Source organism: Cebus imitator, unplaced genomic scaffold, assembly GCF_001604975.1.
Source record: "Cebus imitator isolate Cc_AM_T3 unplaced genomic scaffold, Cebus_imitator-1.0 Scaffold272, whole genome shotgun sequence".
Classification (NCBI taxonomy): domain Eukaryota; kingdom Metazoa; phylum Chordata; class Mammalia; order Primates; family Cebidae; genus Cebus; species Cebus imitator.
The window spans coordinates 1883278-1904575 of record NW_016107587.1 but is presented as its reverse complement, the minus strand read 5'-3'; the positions used below and the strand labels follow the sequence as shown (position 1 = coordinate 1904575).

The window sequence follows — 21298 nt, the reverse complement described above, 5'->3', positions numbered from 1 at the left end:
GATGATGATGATGATGATGATGATGATGGTGAACAACCCAGAGGACTGGTTGAATTTGTTGCTCGAACCAGAGAAACACTGTCCTACTAAACGACACTATTTTATTGATTGATTGATACTATTTTAAACAAATTGATTGGTCATTACTGTCAAGCAATTAAAGTCCTTTCTCCAGATACATATGAAGATGAAAGTTTTGCTCAATTCAAGTGAGATTTAAAAGTTGAATTAAAAGCTATTCAAGAGCCAGATGATGTAGAAGTGGCTAGAGCAAACTCTAAGACATTTGCTTCTGTGCCTATGTCTTCTGCACAATTTGAAATATCTCAAGGTAATTTCAAAGAAAGTAAACACCTTCTTCATAAAGCTGTAAAATGTGGAGCAGTACCACTAGAAATGCTGCAAAGTGCCAAGTAGAATGGAAACCTCCAAGAAAACAGCTGCTTTCAGAGAAGGAAAAGAGTTTATTGACATTGAGAATATTAACTACCCAAGAATCATTCTCTAGTTCATTGACCATTTACAGAATAGGAACATGCCGTAATTAGGCAATTAGGCAAGAGAAAGAAGAGGCATCCACATTGGAAAGAAGGAGGTGAAACTGTCCTTGTTTACAAATGACATGATCCTAAGCATAGAAAATTTTTAAGGACTCCACCAAAAAACTATTCGAATTAAAAAACATTCAGTAAAGTTTCAGGATACAAAACCAACACACAAAAACTAGTATCATTTCTTTTTTTTTTTTTTTTTTTTACAAGATCTCATTCTGTTGCCCAGACTGAAGCGCAGTGTTGCAATCACAGCTCACTGCAGCCTCAACCTGCTGGGCTCATCCAATCCTCCCACCTCAGCCTACCAAGTAGCTGGGACCACTGTACCTGGCTAACTTTTGTATTTTTTGTAGAGAAGGGGTTTTGCCATGTTGCCCAGGCTGGTCTCAAATTCTTGAGCTCAAGCAACCCACCTGCCTTGGCCTCCCAAAGTGCAGGGATTACAGCCATAAACCAGTATCATTTCTATACATTAATAGTGAACTAACTGAAAAAGAAATCAAGAAAATCCCATTTACAATAGCTACCAAAAAATTAGGAAAATACCTAGGAAGAAATTGAACCATAGTGAAAAGTCCCTAGGATAAAAACTATTAAACACTGATGAAAGAAACTGGAGACACAAATAAATGGAAAGTTATCCTGTGTTCACAGATTGAAAGAATTAATATTTCTTAAGTGTTCATACTCTCCAAAGCAATCTGCAGATTCAGCGCAATTCCTATCAAAATACCAATGACATTCTTCACAGAGATAGAAAAAAAAATCCTAAAATTCGTATGTAACCACAGAAGATCTTGAATAGCCAAAGAAATCTTGAGCAAAAAGAACAAAGCTGGAGGCATCATAATACCTGACTTCAAAATATACCATAAAACTAAAGTTAAAAAACAGCATGGTTCTGGTGTAAAAACAGACAGCTAGACCAATGGAACAGAATAGAGAACCCAGGAATAAATCTACACATTTACAGCCAGCTGATAGTCAACAAAGATGCCAAGAACACACATTTATTGAAAAGAAAGGACAGTCTTTCAATAAACAATGCTGGGAAAACTGAAAATCCACAAACAGAATAATGAAATTAAACCCTTATCTCCCACCACATGCATAAATCAACTCAAGCTGAATTAAAGATATAGATGAAGAACTGAAACTATGAAACTGCTAGAGGAAACACAGGGGAAATGCTTCATTACCTTTGTACGGGCAAGAATTTTAAAAATAAGACTTCGAAAGCACAGGAAACAAAAGGAAACAATGGGCAAATCAAACTACATCAAACCAAAAAGCTTCTGCACGGCAAAGGAAACAACCAACAGAGTGAAGAGAAAACCTACAGATCGGGAGAAAATATTATATTTGTAAACTATACATCCAACAAAAGGTTAATATCCAAAATATATAAGGAACCCAAAGCAACTTAATAGTAAGAAAACAAATAACCCTATTTTAAAAATGGGCAAAGACCTGAATAGACTTCTCAAACGAAGACAAGCAATGGTCAATGGATATATGAAAAAATGTTCAACATCACTAATCATCAGGAAAATGAAAAATCAAAACCACAATGAGATATCACGTCAGTCACTTCATACCAGTTAAAATGGTCATTACCAAAAAGACAAAAGATTAGCTTTGTTTGGACCTTTATTAAAAAAAAAAGACAAAAGATAAGCGTTGGCAAGGATGTGGAGAAAAGGAAGCTTTTGTATGCTGCTAGAGGAAATGTAAATTAGCATACCCATTATGGCAAACAGTATGGAGGTTCTTCAAAATATTAAAAATAGAACTACCATATGATCCAACAATCCCACTACTGAGTATTTACCCAAAGGAAATGAAACCAGTACATCAAAAAGATATCTTCCCTCCCATGTTCACTGCAGCATTATTCACTATGGCGAAGATATGGAAGCAACCTCAGTGACCATCAACAGATGAATGGATCAACAAAATGGATATATACACAATGGAGTACTATTTAGCGATCAAAAAGAACAAAATCTTGTCATTTGCAACCATATTGTTGAATCCCTGGAGAACATTATGTTAAGTGAAATAAGCCAGGCACAGAAAGACAATGCATGATCTCACATTTAGAATCTAATGAGAAAATCTCATAGAAGGAGACAGCAGAATGGTGGTTAACAGATGCTTTGGTGTTTGGGAGCAGGGGAAAAGGGAGACAGTGGTCAAGAATATAAAATTACAGTTGGATAAAAAGAATTGCTGGGTGTGATGGCTCATGCCTGTGAGCATAGCACTTTAGGAGGCTAAGGCGGGCAGATTGCTTGGGCCCAGGAGTTTGAGACCAGCCTGGGCAATGTGGCAAAACCTCATCTCTACAAAAAATACAAAAATTAGTCAGGAGCAGTGGCACACACCTATGGTTCCAGCTACTTGGGAGGGTGAGGCAGGAGGATTACGTAAGCCCAGGGGTTTGAAAGTGCAAGACATGATTGTATCACTGCACTCCAGCCTGGGGGACAGAGCCAGACCCTGTCTCCCCCAAGAAATAAAAAAAAAGCTAAAAACCAGAATAGGCAAATATGTAGAGACAGATATTAGACAAGCAATTGACTGGGGCCAGGAGATATATGGTGGGGGACAGCAGAATAAGTTAGGAGAGAAAAATGAAAAATGATTACTTGTAGTTAAGAAGTTTCTTTATTGAGTGATGGAAATGTTCTAAAATTGACAGTGGTGATGGTTGCACAACTCTGAAAACATACTAAAAACCACTAGATGGTATACTTTAAATGAGTGAATTGTGTGATATGTGAATTATATCTCAATGACGCTTTTTTAAAAAGTACTGAATTGTGTCTCTTCAAAATGATGGATGTTTTGCTAAATTGGCAATATACACCAAGAACATGAATGCCGTTAAACACCTTTGCCTAGTGGTAGAACCAGAATTCCAGCCCCAAGACTACTGTTGAGTCCACATTCTAGGTCCCCGAGAGTGGGCTCCTTCCCAGCAGGCACAGTCCCTCACTATAAACTCAGCCTACAGACCTGATGGCTAAGCAGTTCCCTGCTGGACCGAGGAAGGGCTGGAGTAGGACGGTAGGGCCACTTGGATGCTAGCCAGGAGCGACAGGAATGCGAAATTCTTAAGTGTCTCCAATATGGCACAGAATGACCTCAAAACTCAACTGAAGATGTGCCTACCGAAAGAATGTGGGGCCCTGAGCCCAGGGCAGGCAAGACATGGGACTGCCTTATTTGCCCTGGGGACAGTACTCCACAAACCACAGTTCTTATAAATCACAGCCAGTGAAAGTATGTCTCAAAATCCAGAAAGCTATTTAAAAAAAGATCTCCACACTTTGAGATGTTAGTCTGGAAATAAATTAAGTTTTCAAATTATATTCATTCCTTTAAATGGATTAAATTGCTATGTCTTGACCTGACAAAATTTTACCTTGGTAGATCATTCAATGAGGCAGCACCGTGCCCTTCTCTAAGTCTGTGGTTTTGTACCAACCAGCTCCTGTCATCATTTTTCACAGCTCTTTGAGGCGCAAAGAGGTGGAGGACTTGGTAGACACTAAGGAGGAGCAAGTTGTGATAAGAATCAGAAACAGACCCCAGCTTCTTGAGTCCCAGCTAAGGTTTCTTTAGCCACACTCTACACAAAGATAAAATCTTAAGCCATCCATTAAACTCTTCATGTGTATTTGATAATAAACATCATACAGAGTAATGGTTAAGTCACTAACACATTCTCTTTAACAGCAATTTCAGTTTTATAAAACTATTTTCAGCTATTGATTCATTTTGTATCATGAATTTTAAGTTTTCTCACTGTAGCTGGAATTAATTTCATTACAAAGAGAGGAGAAAGGGTTTAAAAATTAAAATGGTGTCTTCTAATTTTAAAATGTTAATTTAGCAAAATATTCCATCCTATTTAAACATTATTAAACATGAAAAGAATCATTCAAACACACTGGTTTTACCAAAAAACATGAAAAAGCCAAAAAATAAATTTTCATTTTAGCTAATCTTCCACTTCCTCATCTTATCCTAAGCAACTTAGGTCTCAATTTTGTAATGTGACATTATGATAATGTTTATGGATGGGTGTGTGATGGCTAATGCCTGAAATCCCAGCACTTTGGGAGGCCCAGGTGGGTGGGTGGCTTGAGCCCAGGAGTTCAAGACCAGCAACACAGTGAGACCTTGTGTGTGGTGGCACACACCTGTGGTCCCAGCTAGTCAGGAGGCTGAGGTGGGAGGATGGCTTGAGCCAAGGAGGTCAAGGCAGTGAGCCATGATTTTGGCACTGAACTCCAGCCTGAGTGACAGAGACCCTGTCTCAAACAAAATAAAGCAAGAAAACAAAAGATGTTTATCATGTCCAGCTCCACAGGACAATGAGATGTAATTATACCAGGAAATATGATGGATATGTTTCTGGGAGAATGAGCACATCTACCAGTACTGAATCAGCTTTGATATTCAGAAACATCAAAGAAGTACAGTCTCATCACTTAACACAGATTATACCTTGTAAGTTTCGTTTGTTTCTACTCTAAGTAGAAGGATCTTCTTTCCAGAATGACATATCCGATGCACTATGGAAGAAAGAAATATAAGGAATTACAACCTAAAACCAAAACTGGCCCCAGGAAGAAACTAATTGGAATGGCAGAAAGAGCTCCCAGCTAAGAGCTGCGTCGGCTGGGCCAGCTCTCCAGGCATCAAGAGGGGAGTGGGCCCAGGTGGGCTCGAGTCCTCAGCGAGAAAGAAAGACTCCAAATGCTGCGCTGTGACACCCCACAGTACTCTGAGTGACCAAGGCAGTGTCGGCGAGGTGACAGAGGCTGTCCTTTCTGTCACTGGGCTCTGAGGGACAGGAGCAAGCTAAGTGAACACACTGAAATGCAAGACCTACTGTGTGTTACACACCGGGCTGAGCTAGAGCCTCCGCCAGGAGGGAAAGTACCAAGCTCCCAGGCAATAGCTTTCTGAATTCTGACTACTACACCAAGTCTACTAAATACACGAGCATTTTCACAACATCAATGTGAAATTGTTATTTAAAGTCTGAATAAATTCTAGCTTTTCTTTTTAATGTCTTAAAAACAAAACAAAACAGCCATGAGCAACAGGAAGTGATATGTTTATCCAACTGTGTGTCATTCAATTAATTTTTAGTTGAGATGTTAGAGAGGGACAAATAAGTACAGTGTGTCAATGTGCAGTGCTGCGAGGACACAGACCAGTGAGTGGGAACACAACGTCTATGGCCTCTCCCATCCTGACAAAGTCTCTGCATGCCGCTCCAACCACAGGGTGCTAGGACAGCACAGGGTGCTAGGACAGCGCAGGGATGAAATACTGAAGGGAGACGTCCTCATGAAGCAGATCAAAATGCACCATCTTGTTAGTCACAATATCTGGGAAGAGAAAAGCCGTGATTTTAAAGCCCTAGTGCAGCACACACATTTTCATTCCTACTTTTCAGAGCAGCCTTCCCAGCCTCCACCTGTTTCAGGTGCCTGTCTTCCCTGAGGCAGCTGCCGAGGCCACAGTCTCTCACTCTCACTGCCACAGCTGAGGCTGCATCACCGCCCAGCACTGGCGGCTCCCTGCAGCGAGGAGAGGAAGAGTGAAACTGCCAGGCCCTTGGCAAAACACCCAGCAGGCTGGCTTCCTGGCAAACCACATTTACCCACATCAGCGTCCTTCTGCGGGGAGGAGCAGCTCCTCATCAGTGAGGAGAGAACTGTGCTCAGAAGCGCTGAGAGCCATGATCCCCAAGCACCTGGGACAGGCTGTGTCACACACTGCTGCATGGGATGGACCCCTGCATCTCAACCGTCCTGCCAATCCTGTGAGGGCCACGGCCAGCCACTGTGCTGCGTGATGGCTAAAATCCAAGGCATCAGGCATGCAACCAAGCAGGGAAGCAAAGAGCACTTGAGGGCGGGCAGGAGCACACAGTGTGACAACCACGGAAAGCTCGGGGAGTTGCAGCACAGCAGCCGAGGAAAGCACTCCAGCAGATGCGAGTGAGTGACAAGAAACCATGTGTGAGCAGGCTGCAGAGAGGCCAATCCCAGGAGACGGGAGGTCGGGGAAAGGACCGCAAAGCACAAGCAGGAAGACAAACGTTCTTTAGGAGAGGTAGTGCAAGGGCATGGGGAGGCAGAGACTGAGGGTGGCAGGACCGAGATAGAGGAGGGGACAACTGAGCCAACACCTGGAGGAGGCTGACACACACAGAAAAGGAGCTTTGGGAAGTTAAGGAGAAGGTATGAGAAGTTCAACCTAGGGTTGTTTTTTTTTTTAATTTTTGCTACATCACAATTTGCTGGTCCTCCTTTGTCTGCTACACTTGGGTACACCAAACTGAACGTTGAGAAGACATGTGACTTAGTCAAGCACCTTTGTTAAGAACTGTGTTCACCAGCCTTGGATTCAGAAGGTCCCCAAAATGTCAAGTTCAAAGACTGATGTTGTGCAGCACATGGGCCCCCCACATCCTATGTTTCCGCACTCTGCAGAGAGGAGGGGTATTTCACCCTCTCACCATTCAGTGTGTTTGTCAGGACCAAGAGTCTGGGCATTGTATAGGAGCTTGTGAGAAGTGCAGCCATGAGGCCCAGCCCAAACTATGAACATGGAGTCTGCTTTATAAGACCTCCAGGTGACCCCCATGCACATCAAGGTTCTGAGAAGCACTTTTAAGGACCCTGCACTACCACACAGCTCCCACTATGCTCAGCCCTAGAAATATGACACCATCTATGTCAAAGTTCCTTAAAATGCAGCAGAGGTGCCTCACCCTAAAACTCCCCATGATCTGGGCTAGCCTAGCTTCTCCATCTCTACCCTAAAGCTGCTCCTCTGGTGATTTCTCCTTCTGTGCCCATCACTCCAACTGATGCCTTCCCCAATTCCCAAACACCCATCGCCCCTCCCACGGTCTCTTCTGATTCTCTTCGTGTCTCTCATTCAAAAGGACTGGTCCTTGACATTGCCACCCAGGATGTCCTGTTCCTTCTCTACAGCACACTGCAGATCCGAAGGGGACGAGGTGCAGTACGGGGCCAACCTCATACTCAGCCTGGGAGCTATTCTACAAAACGTGGAACTTCAAATGCAGGCTGCAGTTTCTTTTAGGTTGCTGTGATTCTAGTAGTAAGGCGACAAAAATGCCTTGAAAAGCCGTTGGTAGGTAATGCCTTTCTCACGTGTGGTCAGTAGATGAAGAGGGCCAGAGCAGGTGTGTGACCACACAAGACGGGGCCCAGGCAGAATCAAGAGGCAACAACACTTAGCAACCAGCAGCCGAGAGACAGAGAGCGGGCAGCAAGCACAGGCCAGCAGAGCCACAGGAAGGAAACAAGGCATCACAAGGGAAAACTTAAATCCAAGCAAAACCGTGTCTGGGGCTCTGAGTAGGTAAAATGAACTGACCATGGAGAAGGTGGGATGATCAGCACCCATTCTCCCGACGGAGCCTCCAGGTATGCTGGCCAAATGAGGCGCACACAACCCATCTACCAACCAGTGTGGCTGCAGGTTTCCGGCCCTAAGAGAGTGCCTAGGGGTTGTTTCTCTGCTGCCACCTTTACGTACTTTGGAATCCAGGAAAATCTAAAAAACCCGACTGTCCTAGGAAGCTAAAGTCTACATAAATGAGCTTTTTCTTTTTTTTTTTTGCATTTATGAGACTATATGCAATCTGTTAAACTCGAGTTGACTGAATTATTTAAAATATGAAAAATAAAACAGAGAAGCAAACTCACTGCATAAGGCCTTTGTGGGATTTACTTGTTGTCCAGCAAGAAACTGTAGGAGCTTCCTAATATCTATGTGCACTTCAGCCATGTGTTCTGGGTTTCTGTCTTGAGAGGTGCTTTCAGAGGCTAAAATGACAGGAATGCTTTTAAATAGAACATCTTTGCACATATCAGGAAATCTGGAGATAATCAATGCATTTTACCTGAATAAATGATTCACTTTAGCACTGGTTTTAGCATCCTAGAGAAAACTTGTAAATGTTGTCATTTTTAAGCATTAGGTCCTAACTATTTAAACTACTATGATCATTTCCAGGGCCTCTTTATTTACAGGGGACTTGAAATATGACTCAATCTCTCTCTTTAGGTCAAAGAAAATTATATTTATTAGTATTCACTATGTATTTAAGAGTAAAAATATATACATTAACTAATACAAGGCCTGTAATTCCAAAGTGAAATTAAAAAAAAAAAAATCCTTTCAACTTCTGAGAAAGTACCAAAGATAAGTCCCATCTTGTGTTTATCAAAATAAACAAATGAATGACATCAGAATGAATCACTTTATACAATATTATCACAGCCTTAACCATATGGATTCCACTCTGCTGAAATAGGATGCTCTTAACTAGCAAGTAAAAGTTCCTTGTAACTCTATGCTAAAGTCTGTGTCTACATTCCAGCAAACTTGTAGTAACTTAATTCTAAAAGTGACTAGGGCCTATTTTATTGCTTCTGGAACACCTTGTATCATAAAATGACTTTCTCATTATCCACAGGTGTTTCTCTCGGGTCCTTTGCCTGCTTTCCTGCTCAGGCATCCCCTGCGACTGTACAGCTGCCCACTTTCCAGCCGTGATTCCAACCCCATCTTGGCTTATGACTCACCAAACTGTCTAATCGTCCTTTCTTTCCCCACCTACTGAACTGACTCCATCATCCCTAATTACCTTGTATGAGATGAGTGATCAAGTAAAACAGTCTTCAATCTGCTACACTAACTTCATACATACGGAAGTAACTAAAAGAGGAGAATATAAGAACAAATGTATCTACCCTTCTGAATCCATTCCAGTTAGGAGTAGAACAGGAATTGAAGAGCTGGAAGGGATCTTGGAGGTTATTTAACTTGAACTGAATTCTACAGAGGACAGAGACCCTGTATAGATCCCTTAGCCACTTGGTGGCACAGCCCCTCCCACTGGGGGCTAAGTGTCCCACTACGCCACAGCGAAGTGTAGTCCAATCTCAATTCCTTTGTTATTTCCCCAAGCATGAAACAAAGTCAACTGAATTTCAACCTTTTTACATGAGGAGATCTCAATAGGTAGGCTATCTGAAACAACTTAGCAAAAGCAAAATATAACTCATTAGAAAACTTACCTAATGGAGGATTTCCAAGATCTTTAAAATGAGTTGTAACACATACTAATTCGGTTTCTATTTTCAAATTCAATTCTCCATCTAGGTTTGCTTCAATAACCTGCAAATTAAGTATTTTACATAGTCTTAGAAAAGGAAGACAAAAGGAAAAAAACTCCATGGGCAGCAGCTTTCACGCAACCAGATGACAAAGTAACCTACAAAACCCCCAAACACCTCAGAGCACACTCAGACCCATGTGGTATCACCAAAAGAGAGAGGATAAGGCCTAAGAGCCAAGAACTCAGAAATCTCCCAAAAATCTTAAAGGGGAAATCCCCACGCCTGCCTCCCGAAATGGAGAACTCAGTGAAGATGTGAAAACAGGTGGAACTCAGAGGGACTTGCCAGGAGACTACAGCAGCACAAGGGCAGCTCCAGGGAGGGCTGGGCAGAGCTGATGAGCAGGAGAGTCCTGCACTGAGAAGGAACCACAGAAGTAAGAGCCTCAATTGAGCAGAATGGGCATGTTGGGCAAAAAAAGGGAATGAAATTTTAAATGATGGAAAAAGAGGGACAGGTCTCAGAAAGTCCTGGGAAGTAGAGAGGATGCATGTTTTAATATTTTATGGTTACAAAGAATGGAGAATTCTAGAATCACGAAGTTAGAAAACTATTCTGGTCCACTCCCACTCCAACAATGAAACTTCTCTTAAAAGAACCAGAAAAACTACCTACAACAGCAAAAACGAATGGATTGTGGTTGTCTTCTATATGATATTTGGAAAAAAGAAAAGCAGAAATTATAATACCCAAATAGCACACTTAGAAACCTAAAGGCATTCTGCAAACCAGATGCAGAGTGTAGCCTATTATTTTAAGACCAACTAAAAGAAACTAACAATAATAGAAGCTATGAAAGAACAACGTAAATCTGAATTAGGGAGGCTCAGACATGAGACAACCAGACAGCATGCACATATGAAAACACAGCTGACAACACAGGAAGTGATTAGAAATACAAGAAAAAATTTCAGAAATAGAAACTAGTTTAGAAGGAAGAAGACTAGAGCAAACAGGCATTACAGAGAGAATAGTAGGAGAAACCGGGACGGAAAGGAGAAAAATAAAATTTAACAAACAAAAAAAGAGATAAAAAGGATTTAACAGAAAATAATAAAGAAGATGATGAAGAAGACCCAAGCCCTCTGAGTCCCAGCAAAAAAAAAACAAAGCACTGGAAAAGAAATGCCATCAGCTATAGCTCAAAACGTTCCTGAAGTGAATGAAGAGTTGGGCCCACATGCTGAAAGGACACACTACATCTGGGAAAACTGACCCTGGATGGTCAAGACAACTGGATTTTTAAAAAATGGAAAAAATACCCACAGTATTTAGTCCCCACCTTCAAATACATAAATCCAAGCTGTGAAACACAATCAGAATGGAATCATCTTTTTGATAGCAATAATCTACACCAGCAGAGAATGCAGTACAGTGAGCCATACTGATATTATGAACCCGTGATAGCCAATGAAATCCTATTCCCGTGAGGCCTTCCTGAGTGATACGCTAGAGAACAAGCTTTTGAAAACCAAAAAAAAAAAAAAAAAAATGATTGGAAAAGCTGCAGCATAAACAGTATAAGCCTTATATTGATCTGTAGAACCAAAACTAAACAACAGGAGTGAAGGGGACAGAATATGTAATAATTTTATGCTTTGATGATGCAGATATAATATAACTATTACAAAACAGGAAAGGGGAAAATGAGAAAAGAATGTGAAAATCAGTGTCCTGTTTTTATAAAATATAAATAAACCAGCTGTTATATATTTAATATGACTATAAGGCCTTTAGAATCTCACGAGAACATAGCCATGTATTTAGAAAATAAACTCACATGTTGGAAAATGAAGTTTCCAAAGTCAGAAGGGTCTGGGGTTGCTGTCGGGTTACCAGGACTGAGGATGGCTGAGCCGAACTCCACACACCCAGGCTACCAGACTTCTGCCTCTCCCTCACATACCATCGGGCACCCCTCTTCTACTCCTGCTCTTGCCGCCCTGCGACTGTCTCCACAGGTCACAGAGGGCTCCTTTCCTTTGAAGCTCTTCTCTACCCACCCCAGCAACAATCAGTTCTTTTAATTGGATGGAACCTATAAATGAAGCATATGCCACAGTGTGGTCTGAGGTTATGCTAACCTATCCCGCACCTACAATGAAAGTTCCTCCTCAAAGAACCAGTACATATTTTCTCTTTATGCTGTTGCTATCTGCCCAATGTTAAAGCCTAAGAGGTCTCTGGAAAGCCTGTGTGTGGTCTGGTAGACAGCATTTTACCATCTAGTAATACAAAAGTGCCACCTAGCATCTAGTCTTACTTAGGGCCATTGCATCTTTATAGTGCCACAGAGAAAAAGCAGAGAGGGCACCCTGTCTTCACAGCTCTGTATCACTGTCCATGTTTACTGAATACAATGTAGTGTTCCTTGTTCTTATTCCTTAAAATTGGTGAACTCTGAATATTTTTCATTCCAGAAACAAAATAAAGTTTTTCTAACTTGGGTGGGCTCTTATTTCTGAGCTTTTGACATTAATAGAAAAATAGTGCCCCAAACTTACTTGTTGTATAATCTAGTACATTAACCTTTGAATGAGAAATACTTATTTTCAACCCTCTTCTTTCATTAATCCAAAAATATACTGTTATATTTCCACTTTCCTATACCTGGGACAATAGTTGACTGAAATAAAATCTATAAAACAATCTTTGTGAATATGCTGAACTGCTTACTGGGGCTCTGTAAGGCTAACACATGGCTTATGCTCATTTGTTCTAAACAACCACACATCCAGGATCTGTAAATTCCCACTGTTTTGAAAAACAATGGTTTTAGATATAAATAAATAAATATGTATTCAAAAATGCAACTTGCAACGGTCCTAGATGCACTTTAGGCTTAAATATTCTCGTGTTTTCTTCCAATTCCTAAAAATCTCAGTGACAGAACGTTAGGTTCCAACTCCCTCCATACCTGGTGTCCAGCACATGGTGGCCTTAAATCAATACTTATTGAAGAAATGAACAAACAATTAACTCTGTGAACACTGCTCAGTCATGTCTATTTTTATGATTCAGTTATTTGGAATATTATGCATACTGACACACTTGATTTCTTAAGTATCTGGGTAAGATCTTTCAATGATTTCCTTAATAACAGTCACCTATTGTTTATTGAATGCTGGCTATACTGGACGCCTAATAAAAATTATCTCTAAATTTATAAAAAGTAACAAAGCCCTGTCATAGCTGCACTGTTATCCCCGTTCGGGGTAGTATCCAGCACTGGGGCAGCACAGCCTGGAGCTAAACCCAGGTGTGTGGCTCCAATGATTCCCCTCTTCCACAGCATGACTCCTAAACCTAGACTCTCTGGGTTTCCATCATTAAGGTGACCCTGCAAAGCTCTATTTCTCAGATAACATTTGAAATACAATATAGCATGGCACTGATATGGTTTGTTTTGGCTCCGTATCTTCACCCAACTCTCGTCTCGAATTGTAATCCCCAAGTGCCGAGGAAGGGACCTGGTGGTAGGCGACTGGAACATGAGGGCGGTTTCCCCTATGCTGTTCTCATGATAGTGATGGAGTTCTCATGAGATCTGATGGTTTTAAAAGTTGCAGATTTTCCCGTCCTCTTCTCTCTCCAGCTGCCACGTAAGATGTGCCTTCCTTCCCCTTTGCCTTCTGGCATGACTGTAAGTTTCCTGAGGCCTCCTCAGCTATACAGAATTACGAGTCAATTAAACCTCTTTTGTTTGTAAATTACCTGGTCTCAGGTAGTACCTTTTATAGCAGTGTGAAAACGGATTAATACAGGCCCACATCACGAAGCACTGCTACTTGATATGGTCTGAAGATAGGCAGCATTGACATCCCCCAGGAGCTGGTCAGAAACAGAGCCTCAGCCTCCAGCTCAGACCTCCCAAATCAGAACCTGCACTTTAACCAGATCCCAGCAAATTCACACACATGGTAGAGTTTAGAAGCAATGTCTTAGAACATGATATAGATTCCTTCCAGTTCTTACTTCTTTTTCTGTTCCTGCATGAGTCACATACACAACCCACCCCATCAGTCACATCTCACATTTAATGAAAGAAGGAAGTGATTGGGCATCTCTCATGGGAAGGTGGACATTTTTAGTGTGTTTAGCCTACCCATTCTCCTTAATTCTGTTGCCTATTCAGATATAGAATTCTGGATACCCAGGAAGACCTCATTATGTACTTTGCTACAGTAACTTGATAACTTTCCATTTAGTAATTCCAGATTGTAGTAGCCACTCCACAAAATTTCTATATATTTTTTAAACTCCAAAAAAGAGAAAACAAAACACCTCTGATGATTTTAAGCTACTCTTCTACCTCTCTACTTTGCTGACTCATTTCCATTGAACAGAAAGAACAAACAAATGTCATCCTTCAATTAACTGCCCTGTCTTTTCTCTCCTGATTTTAAGCTACTCTTCTACCTCTCTACTTTGCTGACTCATTTCCATTGAACAGAAAGAACAAACAAATGTCATCCTTCAATTAACTGCCCTGTCTTTTCTCTCCTGGGCCTCTCTGAATTTCTCTGGAAGTCCCCAGGGTATCCCTAGATGAAGCCAGGCTGACAACTGGATCAACATCACTGCAGTCACAGGTGACACCAATGTCTGCACAGTGCACACTGCTTCATGGAAAACAGATTTTAAATTAAAATGAGCTCTACATAAAGTTATCAAGGTAAAGCTTTGAGTTAGACAGGCTCAAAGACAGCATTGCTCTTAGTGAGCAGAATTCTAGAAAACAAAACAGCTCAATCCACATTTTCTAGGCTTCAAAAAACTTTTGTGATTTCAAAGACCTCTTGAACCTAATTTTGTTCCAAATCCATATAACACTTATTGCTGCCTACTGAGTGGCAATCCCACACTGGGCAGCTGCGACACAAAGATGATTAAGACAGGGTTTTCCTTATCAAGAAGCCGGTGGTTCAGGAGACACTCCGAGATATTAGCAGGTGGTTTATCATGTACACTAGACAGCTCACCTCCGTGGAGGAGGCACTTCCAGAGGGGTGATGGGGAAAAGTCTGTGATGAAGCATGAGAATGGCTAAGTGCCTTCGGGGAAATGGAGAGAAGAAGCCATGTGCCAAATGGCAAAGAAACTGAACCAAAAAGAAGAGACATTGTGGGGGGATACCAGAACCCAACCTGGTTCTGCAGGGAGGGTGTGGCAATAGAACAGAATGTGGCTACAGAGGCGGCCTGGCACATAACATCTTCATAGTGTTATGAAGATCAAAAGTTTATGCTTCATCAGGTGGAAAGTGGTTTTTAAAAGATTCAGGGACATAACCAAGTGTGTTTTTTGGGGTGGGAGGGAGCAGGGGGTGGGCGGTAAGTGAAGGAAGAATTCAGAATAACCCCAGGTGTGAATGAGGATAATCCACACAATTCCCACCACTGTCACACAATGTAACATTTTGAGCCTTGTGGCCATAGGAGACTTTCACAAAATAAACAGAAAATAAACAGAAATATAAAAGTGCCCCCCAGCTTGGCATGAGATCTGCTTGGAATAAAGGGTGCTATGGTGTGGTAAATCTTTGTCCGTGGTTCACTGAAAGACACTTGACATGCAGATAGGACACTCCAAACTCACTGTCAATCGTATCAGTGACTCACAATAAAATACAGGCACACTAGCAGGTAAAAAATACAATGTTCCATCCGAAATATAAGGGGAAAAAGAGGCAGAACAGCTGAACAGATTCTTAATATACTGTAAATATAAACACAAGGGATTAAAGGCAAATATAAAAGCTTTCCTCAGTGAATGAGAGTTGAAAAATGTTAAAATAGGTTTCTAAATCCAACTAGCAATCTATCTGCAGGTTCTCAACACCAGGCTAGGACCACAGGAGTGGGAACTTGGTTAGGAGGTGCCTGCCTGCATGGACCACTGCAGGGTGAGCTAGAGCACCCACGCCTCAGCCCCCAGGGAAGCTGCCTTCCAGAGTGTGCAGCCCACGAAGCCCCACCCCATACTTCAGAGTTATTTTCTAAAGAACTTCTAACTTACAAGGTGACTGCTGATGTTTTTCATTTTTTCCACAACACTCTTCATAGTCTTCAAGACTGGTAAATAAATACTAACCTACAAAACCAATAAGAAAAATCACAAGTATTAAAAATATTAATATACTCTAGTAAGGACACATGCTCCATAACTAACTCTGGAACACACGCATGCTCAAAAACTACAGAGTACTATTTTAAAATTTTCTGAAATAAAGTTCTTTTAAAAATATAAGAAGAAAACCAATTCTATTTCACTATCTCACGGATGCTCAAGCAAAATCAAAGAATGGAATGCCTGACTCTGGTTACCTCAGCAACCACGTCCCTGTGGGCGTTCTTCTGGTTCAAGAAGGAATAGGGTACTTCGGCTGAGATGCTCCTGTATTGGTCTAGGGGGAAGAAAACTCAGGCACTCAGCAGGAGGCCTTCCTCTAAGGGACATTTACACCTAGGATTCAGGGGCCTTTTCCATGCTCTGTGCAAAAATATGGCAGGCAGTCACCCCATCATACTTGAGTCTGTTAGCAAGCATGCTCTATAAAACACGGGCTTTTTCAAAATCAGCATAGATGCCTTCGAGTAAAAGTCAAGTAATTATTTTACCCAGCATACTTTTGTAATTTCTTCTTAAATAAATTGTGAGCAAGAGGCATTGGGCCCTTTGGCATCATCTTTACTTTCAGGGGCTCTAGGGTTAACCATCAGCATGACTGTTAACCCAAAACGTAAGCCATGAAATTCCTCTCTCCTTGGCTTCTGTGCACATCCAGATGCTGCTTCTGACAGGCTGAGGAAAAGATCAAGTCCTGCGAAACCCATATTGGTGTTGAAGGCCAAGAATACTAACTAATTGTCCGCCAAAGTATCATTTCAGTTTTGTTTTGTTTAAGTGATGTTACTGAGAGAGACGTTTTCTACATATAGGATAGCAAGGCATTTCTGTCATATGCAACATGTCTTAAGATGCTTTATGTAAATAACAAAAGGCAAATATTCTAATGTTTTCCTTAAGTATCCTTTAAAAATAAAATATACTGCAAGACTACAACTAAAATTAGAAAATTCTGGTCACGCCATTTAATGTGGGGTGTACAACAGGACTGCAGGCATCACTTACATCAGGATCTGGAACCATCGGCTCTTGTAAGTCCTTCCACAATTTCCTAGGAATAACCTTTATGGGGATGTCGTGTGTCGCAATGCGGCTACTGTTTGACATAGAAAACTGCCAAGAAAAGAATTAATCTAAAAATACTTTTACGTTAATATTAAACAACAACAAAACAAAACCAAAGAACCGAGGATAAAAAAGTTGACACGACAAATCTAAGTGGAATGTTGTCAATTTATTCACTCAAAAGCCATTCGACCAATATTGATGGTGCCAATATTTATGAAACATACTCAGGGTACTTTCAAGAACTGGGAAGTGTGGTGAATGAGACAAAAAGGTCCCCAATGTTCCAGTGGAACAAACAGATCAATAAAAAAGCAAACAAATGAAATTGTATAAAATGTTCATTAGAGCCATGAGAAAGCACAGCATAGTGACCAGGGTGAGTGTCGGGGGCTTTCCTTAGACTTGGGGGGTGACATTTCAGATACCACCAAAACCAGGAGAAGTAGCAGCCATGGGAAGACAGGAACAAGGGGACAGCGTTTCAGGCTGGGGAAACAGCATATGAAAAGCCGTGAGGTAGAATGAAGCAAGCCTGCTATGTTGAGGCAACTGAGAAGGCAACTCAGTGTGTTGCAGTTTCTAAACAGTTAAAATGCAAACTGTATTTATCTATTTCTAGGGGTGTCTGTGAGACTCACAGACCAAAAGATTTTGCACTTTTAGATAGAAAAGTATTACATGTTACTATCTTGCTTTTCCTTAAGCAATAGAAAAACATATCAAACTTATACTGTGACATGAAATATCCTAATTAGCTCTAAGAACTGCCTGACTGCAAAGAGTTGAGACTTATGAAGAAAAGCTGAGGAACCCTCTTCCACAGAAAGCTTGAGACTAAATATAATACTCACCCATAGATGGATAAAGCATATATAATGGCAAAAACCACAATTACCGTTGCACCAACTGGATACAATATATAAGGGGAGCTGTAAGAGAACAGGTGGCTGGGGCAGGGGCAGCATTGGTGCCGAGCACTAAACGAAGAGAAGTTTCAGAGTGAGAAAGAAACAAACTCCAAGTGGAAGCCCAACATCACCAAAGCCTGGGAGTTGAGAAAGAATGGGACACATCTAGGGAAACCACTCAGATGATCACAGTTTATAATTTGGTCCCTAAGATGGATTGGGCCATATGTGAAGGGCTTTGGTCATGTTAAGAAATATGAACGTCAGGCCAGGCGCCATGGCTCATGCCTGTAATCCTAGCACTTTGGGAGACCAAGGCGGGTGGATTACCTCAGGTCAGGAGTTCGAGAAGAGCCTGGCCAACATGGCGAAACCCTGTCTCTACTAAAAATACAAAAAATTAGCCAGGCATGGTGGTGGGCACTTATGATACCAACTACACAGGAAGCTGAGGCAGGAGAATTGCTTGAACCTGGGGGGTGGAGATTGCAGTGAGCTGAGATCGCACCACTTCACTCCAGCCTGGGGGAAAGAGCAAAACTCCATCTCAAAAACAAAACACAACAAAACAAATCAAAACAGAAATACGAACTTCATCCTGTGAGTAGGAAGAGCAACTCTGTGTTGTATGTGTACACATGAGTTTGTGTATTTGTGTGTTTGGAGGACAGCTGTGCACTCAATTCGTCTGGCAGTAGCATATAAAACATAGGTATACTGAAGAATGAGGGACCACTAAAGGCTATTACAGCAGATGAGGCAGGGTGGGAGTGAAGAGAAAACATGTCAAAGGTGAAAATGGATTGAAATCATGATTTCTAGACAAGGTGACAACACCACTACCAAGAAACAAAGAGGCTGGAAGTTTTATGACTTGGAAAAAGCAGCATTCTAGCTGAATGCATATGATCACAACACTATAAAACGAGGAGGAACTGACTCTAATGTAAAATATAGTTATGGACCAGATCTTTAAATTTAAATAAGCCAAATAGTTTTCAACAATATTTATTGTTATAAAGGCTAGGCTAACTACGTCTATTCCTTCGAGGCCAAGGTTTCTGTGGGAAATTTCAGAAACCCTGACTCTCCTACTCACCAGCTCGACGGAGACTGTGAGGCAGGGAAAGTGTTTATTAGTCAGTTTGATTTTCAAGGCTCTGGCATTCTGGGCAGTTTTCAAGGCTCGTGATAAGTTTTCCGATGTTAGCTCTAAATAAATCTCATTGTTTTCTGCAGAGAAACCCTCCATTTGAAATTCGCTGAAGAAGTTCTCCTAAAGGAAAAAAAAAGGGGGGATGAGGGAGGGCATTTGTGGTCTTTCCAGTGACAACCTGTAGCGTGTGCAGGTCTCTCAGAAGCTTTTGCTTACCTGTTCCAGCTCACACCACATGCTCACCCCTCCATTAGCCAGCTTGTCACAAAGGATGAAGTTAAGCTTGTCAGGACTGATGCGGAGGGTGCAGGTTTTGGCAAGCTTGGCTATCATGTTACTGATTCCTAAATCATGAGTTAAAATAAGGAATTACTAAAATGCACATCATGTATGCTAGACACCAACTTATTTTGCACAATTTCTTGTTCATCATGGTGCAACTTCCCGGTGAAAAACATAACGACTTACGTTAGTATCACACTGGAAAGTACTTTAACACCTCTGATGTCATGCAATTCTCCCAACAAACCCAGGGAGATGTACAGCACACACCTTCCGTGTCCTACCAGTCATTCGTTCATTCAACATAAACGTATGGACTACTGGGTACTGCAACACAGAGCTCAATGCAAAGTTAGGCACTGTCAGCGTAGAGGGGCGAATGGAGCCTTGAAGGAATGTCAACGCCTGATAAAGCCGTCTAGGGGAGCAGTGGCCGCTTTTTTAAAAAGCCAGGTGATTGGAATCAAGTTTCAGCAACGTCCCTTGAAAGCCGCCTTCATCCTTACGAGTCCCTACGGCCCGCCCCGCGCCCTCCCGCGGCTTCCATAAGCACCCCCATCCCGGACCCCACCCCGCAGCGGCCCCTTCCGACGCCCATCCCCGCTCTGATCCTCCCCCGCGGACCCCACCGCGCGCTTACTGCCTTTTTCCGTTCCTTCCCCGCTCCCCTCCTGCCTCCCTGCTCACGTGTGAAGTGGTTCAGACAGGCCCCGTCCACTATCTTGGCCCGAAACTTCATCGCTGCGCGGCAGCGCCTACGGGTAACGGACAAGTGTCTCACCCTGAGCGTCCCCTCCCGGAAACAGGGCGGCGCGCACAGTGGTTCCGCCCGGCTCGGGCTACGCAGCTCTTAGCAGGGTAGCCTCCGGGCCACGCCCCGGGGAAGGTGGGGCCACGGGTCACGCCCCACAGGAGGTGGGGTCACGGGTCAAGGATCTGGGGTCACGCCCCGGGGGAGGTGGGGTCCCAGTCTCTGGGTTTGCCTCCTTGCTCCGGGGCGATGGTGGGATCTACTTTTAATGAGGCAGGGGCTTCAAGCTCCTGATGTGGGGACGGGTTTTGAAATAATTTTGTGACACCTATTTCAAGTTCTATTCTAAAATATCCGAATAAAATTAATCGTTTATAAAGGTTAAACAATATTATCTCTTCAATATACCTCTCTAAGGTAGAACAGCTTTAAACTCTCCAATCTCAGATGACGGTACCGGTACTTCGGTGTTGAAGCATCTTGGTTAAGGTTCTGAAAATCGTTTTAAATGACTTTTTAAAAAATGGAACATATTACTGGCTAGTTGGTAAAGGCAAGATGCTTAAAGAACGCTGACGTTAAGTGATAATTCTGCAGTTTGTCTCAAGACGAACTTTACTACCTCCGATAAAATTCTTATTAGCATAAGTAATGTCATTAGGATTTTCTTTAAGGGAATACATTTTAAAAGGGGAAATGAAGCAACATTGTATCTAATTTGGTTTTTCAAAGCCTGAAGATCATTTATGTTAATAATTGTTATTTTTAATGTCCTTTGCAAGTAGGAGCCTAGAACCTTGTCTTTAACTTGACATATAGAATCAAGATAATGATAAAGGAGATTATTATTATTATTATTATTATTGAGATAGAGTCTCACTCTGTCTCCCAGGCTGGAGTGCAACGGCTCGATCTCGGCTTACTGCAACCTCTGCCTCTGGGTTCAAGTGATTCTCCTGCCTCAGCCTCCCAAGTAGCTGGGATTACAAGCGTGTGCCACCACGCCAGGCTAATTTTTGTATTATTAGTAGAGATGGGGTTTCACCAGGTTGGCCAGGCTGGTCTCCAACTCCTGACCTCAGGTGATCCACCCACCTCGGCCTCCCAAAGTGCTGGGATTATAAGGCGAGAGCCAACATGCCAGGCCCAGATTATTTTTAAAGTCCAAAATACAAAATTTGCAGTTTTTGCCTATCTTAAGA

General features: G+C 42.0%; 2 protein-coding genes across 4 annotated transcripts in view; both read right to left on the bottom strand.

Annotated features, from left to right (window-relative positions):
- PKD1L1 (polycystin 1 like 1, transient receptor potential channel interacting) overlaps window positions 1–5291 on the bottom strand; it is a 182645-nt gene extending 177354 nt beyond the window's left edge. Inside the window, exon 1 of the mRNA XM_037728604.1 lies at window positions 5073–5291. The gene's annotated coding sequence lies outside the window, so the exon portion shown is untranslated. The remainder of the gene's footprint in view (window positions 1–5072) is intronic.
- HUS1 (HUS1 checkpoint clamp component) lies at window positions 4830–20170 on the bottom strand. 3 transcript variants are annotated; one of them, XR_001817109.2, is made up of 9 exons: window positions 20033–20170; window positions 19280–19407; window positions 19007–19183; window positions 16937–17044; window positions 15821–15895; window positions 9701–9800; window positions 8324–8443; window positions 5789–5965; window positions 5073–5140 (listed from the first exon to the last, which is right to left on the bottom strand). XR_001817109.2 is itself a non-coding variant. In XM_037728605.1 (8 exons), exons 1-8 carry the CDS (start codon window positions 20082–20084, stop codon window positions 5067–5069), a joined length of 834 nt encoding a protein of 277 aa, XP_037584533.1. In that variant the 5' UTR covers window positions 20085–20170; the 3' UTR covers window positions 4830–5066. The 3 variants fall into 3 exon arrangements, 2 of the variants coding, with proteins under 2 accessions (XP_037584533.1, XP_017356330.1); XM_037728605.1 differs by lacking the exon at window positions 5789–5965 and having other exon boundaries at window positions 4830–5140; XM_017500841.2 differs by lacking the exon at window positions 5073–5140 and having other exon boundaries at window positions 5605–5965.
- Between the last annotated feature and the right edge of the window lie 1128 nt (window positions 20171–21298).

Excerpts from the sequence above, each read along its gene's own strand:
- HUS1 (XM_017500841.2), bottom strand. The coding sequence starts at position 20,084 with ATGAAGTTTCGGGCCAAGATAGTGGACGGGGCCTGTCTGAACCACTTC. Across the intron at positions 8,444-9,700 it reads TCTTGGAAATCCTCCATTAG|CCTCTGAAAGCACCTCTCAA; the intron begins GTAAGTTTTCTA and ends CTGTCATTTTAG. Across the intron at positions 5,966-8,323 it reads TCCCACAAAGGCCTTATGCA|ATATTGTGACTAACAAGATG; the intron begins GTGAGTTTGCTT and ends TTCTCTTCCCAG.